This window comes from Carcharodon carcharias, chromosome 11 (assembly GCF_017639515.1).
Source record: "Carcharodon carcharias isolate sCarCar2 chromosome 11, sCarCar2.pri, whole genome shotgun sequence".
NCBI lineage: Eukaryota > Metazoa > Chordata > Chondrichthyes > Lamniformes > Lamnidae > Carcharodon > Carcharodon carcharias.
In genome coordinates, this window is record NC_054477.1 from 95,487,463 (window position 1) to 95,500,172 (window position 12,710).

General features: G+C 40.0%; 1 protein-coding gene across 2 annotated transcripts in view; it reads right to left on the bottom strand.

Moving 5' to 3' along the window:
* Positions 1-1,140: 1,140 nt before the first annotated feature.
* fam76b (family with sequence similarity 76 member B) overlaps positions 1,141-12,710 on the bottom strand; it is a 41,664-nt gene continuing 30,094 nt past the window's right edge. For both annotated transcript variants that reach the window (XM_041199526.1, XM_041199527.1), the window contains exon 10: positions 1,141-4,557. In XM_041199526.1, the coding sequence (XP_041055460.1) occupies positions 4,468-4,557 (90 nt within the window). In that variant the 3' untranslated portion in view covers positions 1,141-4,467. The remainder of the gene's footprint in view (positions 4,558-12,710) is intronic.

Consider the following 12,710-nt stretch of genomic DNA (forward strand, 5'->3'; position numbering starts at 1 on the left):
GGCTGAGGTATGGGTAAATGGGTTAGATGTAACATTTGCATTTTCAGATAAGTTGAGAGTTTGGTTAAATATCAAAAGGGAGTCAAAGGTGACGAGAAACATTTTGCATTGTGCAGGAGTTGCATAGGTCAACAGTAGTGGGGATATTATATTTTATTGACCCAAAAGCAAATACACGATAGAGACATGAAAGATTTTACGTTTGGAAGGGTTGGAGTTTAAAGATGTTTGAGAACATTGGAACCTGAGATGAAGGGGGTTGGGAAGAAAGGTATTTTAGAGTTACTGTGGTGCTGTGAGGTTTAGCTGGGGGTAACTGTTTGAGCTGGAGCTAGGAGAGGATGCAGTTGAATCAACTATCCAGTCAAGCCAGACAAGTCTTGGGCTGCAAAAAGCAGTTTTATTCTGAATTTTGGTTTTCCACAGCAGAATGGAAGCAAGTTGCAGGTCATATGGTAAACCTTTATTGAAGCTACAGCAATTTTCCTTGGGTAATATTACCGGGTTTCTTGTAATTAAACATCTTTAAGGGAGTGTTGCCTGGAAGGTGTTTCCTTGTGGGATGACAAAGTGGAGAGTCTTTGTTTGGGGAATGTCTTGACAGACTAACCTTAATTGTGTAACTATAATCTTATGTGCTTAAGTTTTCTTTTATTCTTGTTAATGAAACTTTTACTTTTAATTTTTAAAATCACAAAAAAGTGTTACTGGACCTCTTGCTGCTGAGATTGGTAAGTCTTCTCATTTTCAGAATAAAAAAAGGCAAGAGTTTTCCTCTGGGATTTGGTTTGCGCAGCAATTAACACTGGCTGTGATCATAACATTATCCACAGATCTGCACTTGAAGCAGGGATCACAGAATATCAGTGACTTGTTGTAATTTCCCCTCCCTATACACTCAGGATGAGACATGGCATTCCTAGTCTAAGAGACTTAGCTTCTCACTGGTAAACTCATTAAGCCATCAGAAATTCTAACATTAACTTAAAAACACAATTCAGAGCCCACAAAGAATCTATAAATTGATCTCAATCATACTTATGCTAAAAAGTGACAAACTACTACTGCTACTATCCACCATCCCAAATAGGAAAGGGAATTAAATAAAGCCTTAAAACATCATATGACATTAAAGCAGAATATTTTAACAAGATTTATTTCAAACTGTCAAGATTTAGAAAACAAGTATAAAATTTCAGCTGTTGACCAATGTCTGATTATATAATTCAGTTTGTTCCTGTGTATAGTTACAAATTCTAAGGAACACATTCCAAGCATTTATGTATACAGTTCCTCAAGGAGGACACAGAAGAAATACAAGGTGAGTTGTGAGATTTTAAAATATACAACTGGCAGCTTTGACTTAAATCCTATTTCATTAGAAAGAACACAAGTTCAATGAACATATGTTTATGGTTACATAAAAATGAAGTACAGTACAATTTTACCTTGCAGTTTCACCACTTATACAGGAGACTTCTTTCCAAAATAAAATAAAAAGCATAAGTCTATGTCTATTGCTGCAAGGAAACATCCCCAGACTATTTTACAACTTAGAATTTTCAAGTAATAAATGGAGGTAAAAACAAATATAAACAATATTAAAATCTTAAAATTCAGTACATGATTAAAATTCACCATCCTGGTTTAAATACTGTGAAGTCTTTGAATTCTATGCACCCTGATTTACAAATAACATTGTATACATATCTGATAAAGGTTTATAGTCAGGAAGGGTAATAATCCTCCATGCACATAATATAACTAGAATTAGTTAAATCGATGAAAAAACATGGAATTACATGATTAAAATGGAGTTTAAAAGCTTGGAACCACTCTACAGCAAAGAAAATTACAGCATTTATAAATAAGCAAACTGGTGCATTAGCAAAACATTATATACAAATGGTAATGTATCACCATAATTACAGAATGTATGCCAAATTTAAAAACTTGCAGAATGACAAGGCACTGTTACTGGTAGAGGTCAATGGCAATGTACACATGGTTATATCACATTCTGCTTTTGTAATATGTTCCTGTTTACACACAAAATACTGCAATCTGTTCTCACTAACTGGTTAGAAAATTAGTTTCATCAAGTATGCATCACTCTAGAGGAGGCAATTCATAGGCCCTAGGGTTAACCATGCTTGTACTGGAGTAACAACATGCTATCAAATATCTTCACACCGCTATGATACCAAGAGAGTTCTTACTCTTGCATTTTTTCATTATTCTGTAATAATTTTATAATGCCCCTTATGAAGAGTTATCTGCTAGAAGTTTTAAAGCCTGTTCATACAATTGCACGGTGACATTGTCAAGTATTATTTGCATCAGCCTGAGATAGAATAAGTATTATTTTTTCTTGTTTTGTAGAGTTATCAAAAAATGACACAGTTGACATTTTATAGGTTTTAAATGCATAGTTTTATATGGCCTACTCAACTTCATGCTGGTAGAGAATAGTGGTCAACAAAATGTGGCCTGTATTGGAATTTCCAGAATACAAGGCTCAGGTAGATTTTTTAAAATTACAAGTTAATTGAAAACGTAGAGAAAGGCTGTATATAAAATAAGATTTTCTATACCTGGAACTTAAAGGATTCTTTATACCAGTCTGTTAACTGCCAAGCTGTTAGATGTACATCTAATTGAATGCCGTGAACATTTTTTTTGCTTTCTTCCTACATTGTTGGTTTATTTCTTTTTTAAAACTTAGACCAATACTAAGCTTTTACTTGGGGGCAATTTAATAAAAATGTACGGTACAAAATTTTTTTAAAACTTCAATTTAGAAAATTTGAACCTTTTTCCCCAAAGAAATGTAATTAAAGCATGCCACAAGTCCAATAATGAAATATGTTGACCATTTCTTGTCATTTAATAGCACCTTTACATGACAATCTAAATTTATCAAAAGGCTGATTATTTAAAAATTGTACAAATTTATTTTGTATACACAATTTGTGTTTTTGATCTATACAGTATAGCTAAACTAAGAATGGTTTAAAATGATTGCTTGCCCTATATTATAATACAATTTTAATGAAATGGATTTGTGAACTGTGTTATAGCCTCATTATTATAGGATTGTGCTAACGATTGTTTGTTTTTGGGGGACACCTAAATGATCATATAAACTGAATCACAGTTCATTTGTAGCAATTTGTCTCTGCATTGCTGTAAATCTGAACACTTTGTCCTTTAATGAGATGTAAAATGAGATACGGCTAACTTCCCTAAGGCACAACTCCAACTCTACCGCATACATCAATCAAGAGTCCTATCCATTTTATAAGCTTCATTGAACAGAAACTAAAAAATGTATGCACACCAAAAATAGAAAAGAATATAAGCATTTTACAACAGAATATTTATTTCAGGATTCATTCATCATTTGTATTTTGGTGCACACAAAAAAAAGAGGAAAAAAGAAAATGATGCAGCTTCTTTTTTGGATGCAGTTTGAAACAATTAGAATTGTGCAGTATCTGGAGTTGCTATTTCAAATGAAAGGTAATATAATAACTTGTGTATCCCCAATAGGGAAAGCTCACTTGTCATCTTGAATCTAAACGTTCCTTTTTTTCTAACATTAGTTTGCAATCCTATATTGTCCTTCAAGCAATTTAACAATTTTCACGCACATACATAGAAGCATGCATTCATCAATAAAGTCCATGAAGTGTTGCTGAAAAGGGAGTTATCTATTCAAACATTTCTAATGTTAGTTAATTTATCAGGATCAACTGTTTGAAATGCTACAGCTTTTGAAAAATATTCCAAGAAAGACAGCTCAGTCAATCATGTCATTTTCAGTATATAAGCTTTACACATTTCTATTGGTTTTGATTTGCATAAAGCATATATACTAGTCATATTATATTTCTCTACAGCTCAGCTGGATAAAGGCAATCACAGAACACTCTAAATAGGAAATGTAATTTATATTTTACAATCAAACCTCCAATTATAAACAACCCTTTCCCCGGTCCCTGCTAAAAATCAGTTATTACAGGGAGAGGGGAACTCTCGATGAGCGGGAATATTTTGCCAGACCTCTTAGGTTTTCTGTTTTTAAAAAAAAGTCTTACTGTAAAACTAACAACTGCCATGTCAAAAAGTGACTCTTTAGAATTTTATTGCAAGGTAACTCCGAGCAATTTTCTGCAGAAAATAACAATAGACTGAAGCTCCATTATTACTTTCCATTCACTGTCCCTTCTTCAGCTTCCAAATTCAAGGTGAAAATATAAGAGAATCAATATCTTGTGAAAGATAGGGTTTGTCTTTTGTGAACAGTACTGTTTCTTATTGCTAGTTAAAACGATATAAAAAAGATTAAATCTAGCCACTTTGAAAACGATCAGGGTGCAAAATTTCTTTAAAGACTTCACAGTAACCTTCTATAACACGGCAGTATTTGCTTTCATTTTCATGATGCACCTAGTAAGGAACCCCTCAAGGAGACAACAGAACGTTTCCAGTCTTCTCCATCTTTTTACCCTTGGACAATGATGCAACTTGTTTCAGCAATTCTCGATTTTTGGCCTATGGAAAAATTGTAACTATATCATAAACAAGTTTAAAACACAAATATTGTACTAAATTGTATGAAAGGTATATCACATTAAAAAACAAAATTGTTTATCAACAGCCATTTTATATCTCAGAATTACCTCATGTATTACTACTGTCATAACAGTCTAAGTAGCTTAAAAAGGTCACCAACCACATTAGTCTACTTGATACTCAATGCAATTGGATTGGAGTTGTGTGGTTGATAAAGGATAACACAGGCATGAATTAACACATTTAAGTTAATGAACACAAATATTTAAAACGGGAAAGAAAAATCTAGGAAGAGTGACCATTGTTCAAGTACGGATTACAAAAAGGGTAACATTTTTAATCTCATATGGAGACTATTCAGATCAGGTTCTTTTTTGCCACAAGGCACAGGGGCCTCTGCAGTCTTTTAGGAATCCAATTGGCAAGTAAGAAGACAACAGGATTTAACTAACAATGAGGAGAAATATGATTGCAACCGCTGAAGTGATTAATTAATAAAATTAGTGGCAATATTTTTAAATGCTGCTGTGAAAAGAGTAGCTTTCCACGTGTGCTTGTTAATCTTTTTAAATGTTTTTAATGATTTTAAATGTTTTCCTATATATTTTCAGCATTTCATTGTTTTTGTACATCTATCTACATATCTTAAAAATCTTCAGGTAAAAATTTCCAATTGTAATTTTCACTTTAAAATATGAACTGTTGCTAGGAACATGCGAATAAGACTAAGTAAATAAAGTGGGAGGCTCATGTGGCGTATAAACACTGATCAAATGGCCTCTTTCTGGGTTACAAATGCCATACAATATTAGTTACAACTCCACTTCTTCTGTATTTTGCAAATAATCACTCAAAGTGGTTATTTTAAAAAGTGCCTTTTTAGGAACAAATTTCTAATGCCCAAAATAAGCTTTCAAACAAAGACTAAAAAAATTAGATTTACCCACTGAACAATCTTTCATGTTTTCCATTAGTTTTTATTTTAGTCACAGTTTGTCTCAAAAACCCAGCAGGCTTTAAATATTACAAATTACAAAGAACTTTCAATCATATCTGTAAATTCTAAACATGCACATTGTTCAGATTTTCCAATGTGCAGTCAGTGCACCAATAGGAATTGAAAGATATGTCCTTTATTCTGTCATGGATCTGAGTGTTAAGATCTTTGAAAAAGTAATGAAACAAACTGGACATTGAATTTTCAAGCTTTTTATTTCAGACAAATGAGGGCCTTTATATAATTGGATTAAAAAGATGTTTTTCTGTCATAGACAAACAACACGTGCGAGAGGCAACCATCCATTAATGTCAGAAATGAGAAGTGTATGCCAGCAGTAGTGCCAGGCATAGCTGAAAATGACATATCAATCTAGTGAAACTACAACATGCGAAACAGCAGTAGATTCCTAAAGCCTAGATGATTACATAACCAACAGATCAATTCAAAACAGTCAAAATGGTGGCACACAATTAAGTAACACGAGGCAGGCTCCATGAACATTTGATGCTAAATGATATGAGTCCAGTGTACAAATGCAAATTACAAGGTTGAAGCGTTTGCAACAACCTTAAGCCAAAAACACTGAATTAACAATCTCTGCCTGATTTCAAGGTCCCCGCCATCACAGATGCTAGCCTTCAGCAAATTCGCTTCACTTCATGTGACACCAAGGAACAGCTGGATACATCAAAGGATATGACCCTGACAACATTGTTCCAAAGTAGTAATCATAGAATCAGTGTAGAAGAGGCCCTTCCACCCATCAAGTCTGCACCAACACGTGAGGAACACCTGACCTACCTACCTAACTAAACTTACCAGCACTTGGCCCATAGCCTTGAATGTTGTAACATGCCAAATGCTCATCCAGGTACTTTTTAAAAGGATGTGAGGCAACCCACCTCCACCACCCTCCCAGGCAGCACATTTCAGACCGTCACCACCCTCTGGGTAAAAAGTTTTTCCTCACATCCCCCCAAAACCTCCTGGCCCCTCACCTTGAACTTATGTCCCCTCGTGACTGAATCTTCAAAAAAAGGGGAAGAGCTGCTCCCTATCCACCCTGCCCATGCCCCTCAATCTTGTACACCTCGATCAGGTCGCCCCTCAGTCTTCTCTGCTCCAACGAAAACAACCCAAGTCTATCTAACCTCTCTTCATAACTTAAATGTTTCATCCCAGTCAACATTCTGGTGAATCCCCTCTGCACCCCTTCCAGTGTAATCACATCCTTCCTATAATATGGCAACCAGAACTGCACACAGTACTCCAGCTGCAGCCTCACCAAGGTTCTATACAGCTCCAACATGACCTCCCTACTTATGTAATCTATGTTATGATTGATAAAGGCAAGTGTCCCATATGCCTTTTTCATCACCCCATGAACATACCCCTCCGCCTTCAGGGATCTATGGGCACACATGCCAAGGTCCCTTTGTTCCTCAGAACTTCCTAGTGCCATGTCATTCATTGAATACTTCCTTGTCAAATTACTCCTTCCAAAGTATATTACCTCACTTTTCAGGGTTAAATTCCATCTGCCACTTATCTGCCCATTTGACCATCCCGTTTATATCTTCCTGTAGCCCAAAACACTCAACCTCACTGTTAACCACCGGCCAATCTTTGTGTCATCCGCAAACATACTAACCCTAACCCCGACATAGTCATCTATGTCGTTTATAGGGGACCCAGCACAGATCCCTGTGGTACGACATTGCACACTGGCTTCCAGTCACTAAAACATCCTTCTGTCATAACCCTCTGTCTCCTATAACTAAGCCAATTTTGAATCCAACTTATCAAATTACCCTGTATCCCATGTGCATTTGCCTTCTTTATAAGTCTCCTATGTGGGACCTTGGCAAAGGCTTTGCTGAAATCCATATAAACTATATCAACTGCACTACTCTCATCTACACACCTGGTCACCTCCTCAAAAAATTCAATCAAATTTGTTAGGCATGACCTCCCTCTGACAAAGCCATGCTGACTATCCCTGATCAAATCTTGCCTCTCCAAGTGGAGATAGATTCTCTCCTTCAGAATTTTCTCCAATAGTTTCCCTACCACTGACATGAGACTCTCTGGCCTGTAGTTTCCTGGCTTATCTCTACAACCCTTCTTAAATAGCGGAACCACATTAGCTGTTCTCCAGTCTTCTGGCACCTCCCCCGTGGCCGGAGAGGAATTAAAGATTTGGGTCAGATCTGCGATCTCCTCCCTTGCCTCCCTCAGCAGTCTGGAGCACAAATCATCCAGACCTGGAGATTTGTCCACTTTTAAGCCTGCTAACACCTCCAATACCTTGTCACTCCCTATATCAATTTGCTCAAGAACCTTGCAGTCTCTCTCCCTGAGTTAGATACCTTCATCCTCATTCTCTTGGGTGAAGAAGGATGTGAAGTATTCATTCAACACTCTACCGATGTCCTCTGGCTCCCCCCATAGATTGCCCCCCTGGTCCCTAATAGGGCCGACTCTTTCTCTGGTTTTCCTCTTCCCATTGATATACTTATAGAATATCTTGGGATTTACCCTTTTACCAGCCAGAGCTTTCTCATATCCCCTCTTTGCTCTCCTAATTACTTCCTTAAGCTCCACCCTGCACTTTCTGTACTCCACTAATGCCTCCGCTGATTTGCTTCCCTTGTACTTGCTAAAAGCCTCTCTTTTCCTTCTCATCGTATCCTGACTATTTCTGGTCATCCATGGTTCTCTGGGCTTGTTACTCCTTCCTATCACCCTAGAGGGAACATGTTGAGCCTGTACTCTCCCCATTTCCTTTTTGAATGCCCCCCCACTGCTCCTCTATAGATTTCCCTATAAGTAGCTGTTCCTGGTCTACCAGATTCTGCCTTATTTTACTAAAATCTGCTCTCCTCCAATCCAAAACATTTTTTTGCAACTTGTCTATTTCTTTGTCCATAACAAGCTTAAATTGTACCACGTTGTGGTCGCTATCACTAAAATGCGCCCCACCACTGCCTCAACCACCTGTCCAGCTTCATTCACCAGAATTAGGTGCAGCACTGCGCTGTCCCTTGTTAGACCCTCTACATATTGGACTAAAAGGTTCTCCTGTACACATTTCAAGAAATCCACTCCATCCAAGCCCTTAACACTATATCTATCCCAATTAATGTTGGGAAAGTTGAAATCACCTAATATAATTACCTTATTGTTATTGTTTTTACACACCTTTGCAAATTGTGCACACATTTGATCCTCAATTTCCTGCTGGCTATCTGGGGGTCTATAATAAACACCTAACAAAGTGGCTGCCCCTTTTTTATTCCTAAGCTCTACCCACAAAGCTGCATTCGATGCCACCTCCAAGATATCATCTCTCCTTACTGCAAAAACTGATTCCTTAACTAATAATGAAATGCCTCCTCGTCTTTTACCCCTTCCCGTCTCGCCTGAAGATTCTATATCCCAGAATGTTGAGCTGCCAATCCTGCCCCTCCCTCAACCATGTCTCAATGATGGCTATTATATCACAATTCCACATGTCAGTCCTCATCCTTAACTCATCCATTTTACCTGTAATACTCCTGGCATTAAAGTAGAGGCCATCCAGCCTTGCCTTACTCCCTTGAAAGTTAATGCAGTCGTACTCCCTTTGACTTGATTGTTTCACTGTTTTATGATTTGTCCCTATTCTGCTAACAATTGTGTCCCCTCCCCCTGCTGAATTAGTTTAAACTCCCAATAGCACGAGCAAACCCACTCGCAAGGATGTTAGTCCCACTCTGGTTCAGATGTAGACCGTCCCTCTTGTACAGGTCCCACCTTCCCCAGAAACGGTCCCAGTGATCCAGGAATCTAAAACCCTTACGCCATGTATTCATCTGCTCTATTCTCCTATTTCTGAGCTCGCTAGCACATGGCACTGGGAGTAATCCAGAGATTACAACCCGAGAGGTCTTGCTTTTTAGTCTACTGCCTAATTCCCTGAATTCTTGATGCAAGATCTCATACCTCTTTCTACCTATGTCATTGGTACCAACATGTACCATGACCTCTGCCTTATCACCCTCATCCCTTCAGGATGCCCTGCAGCTGTTCAGTGACATCCCGGACCCTGGCACCAGGAAGGCAACACAACATCCTGGAGTCACGTTGATGGCCACAGTAGTGCCTATCTGTTCCCATGACTATAGAATCCCCTATTACTATTGTTCTTCCTCCCCTCCTGTACAAACAGGCTGCTTGAGGTGCCAGAAGCTTGGCTCTGTCTGCACTCCCTGGAGGAACCAGCGCCCTCATCGGCCTCCAAAATGGAATAACCTTAGCCAAGCTGTTTCAGTATAGCTACAACACAGGCATTAACTTGGCAAGGTGTAAAATTGCTCAGATATATCTTGTGCAAAAAATGCAGGTCAAATGAATCAATTATCATCATATCAGCCCACAGTGACTCATCAGCAAACTGATTTAAGGAGTCATCAACGAAGCTATCAGGCAGCATTGATTCAGTAATAAACAGATAATTGATGGCAGTTTGGTTTTCACTATGACTACCTATTACAGCCTTGATCTAAACATGGATACGAGGGCTGAATTTCAGGTGAGGTGAAAGTGACTGCTCTTGATGTCAAAGCAGTATTTGATCAGGAGAATATCTGGCCAAGTGAAGCACCAAGGAGCCTTAATAAAATTATCAATAGTGACCATAAGTGAAATTCTTCCAATAGTGGGTCTCGTGTCGGGCACAAAAGAGGATAGTTGTGGTTTTAGGAAGGCGATCATCTTAGCCAAAGGGCATCGTTGCAGGAATTCCTAAGGGTAGCATCTCGGCCCAATTATCTTCTGCTTCTTCGTCAGCAGCCTTCTCTCCATCGTCGGAGGTAGGGCTGTTTGCCAGTGATTGCAGGGGTTGTTGGGCTGACGAAAACTAGATTAAGGGAGGGGCGAGGACGTTGAGGGATTTAAAAACAAGAATGAGAATTTTAAAAATCAAGACGTTGCTTGGCCTGGAGCCAATGTAGGTCAACAAGTAGATAAAAAAGGAACAAGGGACTTGCTGTTGACATGGGCAGCAGAATTTTGGATGATCCATTTACAGTGGATTGAATGTGGGAGGCCACATTCTAAGAGTGCATTAGAATAGTCAAGTCTAACGGCAACAAAGGGCAGAACTCTATTGTTGGCGTGCGGGGGCAGGGCCCGCATGCCGACCTGTAAAATGACGCATGGTGACATTAGATGAGCATCCTGACATCACCGCATATTATCGCGATATTTCGTTGGGCAGGCGCGTGATGATCTCCAATGCACGCCCACCATTAATTAACAGGCCACTTAAGGCCCTTGAGGCACCAATTGACAGCAATTTTTCAGCGCCTGTGAGATCTTCGGGTTGTCGCATGGGCGCAACGGGCAGGACACATTTGTATACACCTCATCCACGGGCAGGATAAGAGGGCTCAGTGGGGTCACGAGTATGCTCTGTCAAATATTTATTTTTCAAAATTAGTTACATGCCTGTGTGAGCTAAAGTACTTCAAAATGCATACCAGCTGCTTGGACTGGACTCTCAACCTTCAGGTCAGCACTCCACAGTGAAGAATCATTTTTGGGCCTGCAGGTTTCAGGAAGCCTTCCCTTAGCATGGGAATGGGAGATGAACTCTCCCCTGGAGACACCTCCTCTGAGGAGGAAGGATGGGGTAGAAGGCAGGGGGAGGCAACGAGTGCACATTCAGCCTCCAGGGGAGCCACCTTTGGGAGAAGTGGTGCAGGCATAAGGGATGCAGGGCCAAGAGGTAGTCCAAGGTGGAAGGGATCACAGAAGACGCCACTTTCCTGCTGTCAGGTTACACAGGTGATGAAGCAGCTACCTCAATATGTCTGAGGTGCAGTGCCGAAGGAAGCTCTGTCTCTCGAGGGAGACAGTCAAATATATCTGTCAGATGATTGGGACTGATATCTCCACTGTGTGGGTGAACACCCCATGCCAGTGGCTGTAAAGGTCACAGCTGCCCTCAACTTCTAAGCCTCTGGCTCCTTCGAGGGATTGGTGGGTGATTTTTGCAGCGTCTCCCAATCATCAGTCCACACTTGTGTTAAGCAGGTTACTGATGCTGTGTTCAGGCGTGCATTGACCTTCATCTACCAAAGGCACAGTGACCTCCCCTGCCCTATCCTCCTGCTTGGCCTGCTCACCAGCAACGCTCTGGGGAGCCCATCCAGTAGCCATGTTTGACAGCCTTTAAAAGGCTGCAGCAGCCTTTTTTAAACAGGCCGCCGGGTCGCCATTGGACTCGGCAGTCATTGCAGACACGCCACTGCCTGCCTACTCCTGCTGCCCTCAGGAGCCGCGATTCACGCTGGGTGGGCCTTAATTGGCCCGCCCACGTAAAATGGCGGCCAGGAGCTGATCACGGCGGCGATCGGGTCGCGCCCACCTGCCAGAAAATTCTGCCCAAAGACATGGATGAGGGTTTCAATAGTACACGAGCTGAGAGAGGGCTGAAATTAGATGATGTTATAGAGGTAGAAATAGTGGTCTTAGTGATGGCACAAATACAAGTTCAGAAGCTCAGCTTAGGGTCAATTGTGACACAAAGGTTGTGAACAGACTGGCTTAACTATAGACAGGGAGCGGGATGGAGTCGGTAGCTAGGGAACAGAGGTTGGAGCAGGGATGGAAAACAATGACTTAGGTCTTCCCAATATTCAATTGGAGAAAATTCCTGCTCATCCAGTACTGGATGTTAGATAAACAGTCTAATAATTTAATAATAACGGAAGAGTCGAGGGAGGTGGTAGTGAGGTAGAGCATGGTACTGTCACCATAAATGTGAAAACTAACACTGTGCTTTAGGATAATGTCACCATAGAGGCCAAGGATGGATCCTTGAGGGACACATTCTGTACCATTGTGGAGTAGTAAGAAAAGCCTATACAAGTAATACACTGGCAACAATTAGGTATAAGAATGGAAAGTAAGAGCAATCCAATCCAGCTAGACAACAGTGGAGAGGCACTGGAGGGGAGGAGGAGGATGTGGCCAACTATGTCAAAAGCTGTAGAGAGGTCGAGATGGATGAGGAGGGATATCATTCCATGTGATAGCAAGAAACAGTGGATACAGCAAAGATAACAGACATGACAACATCCCAGCT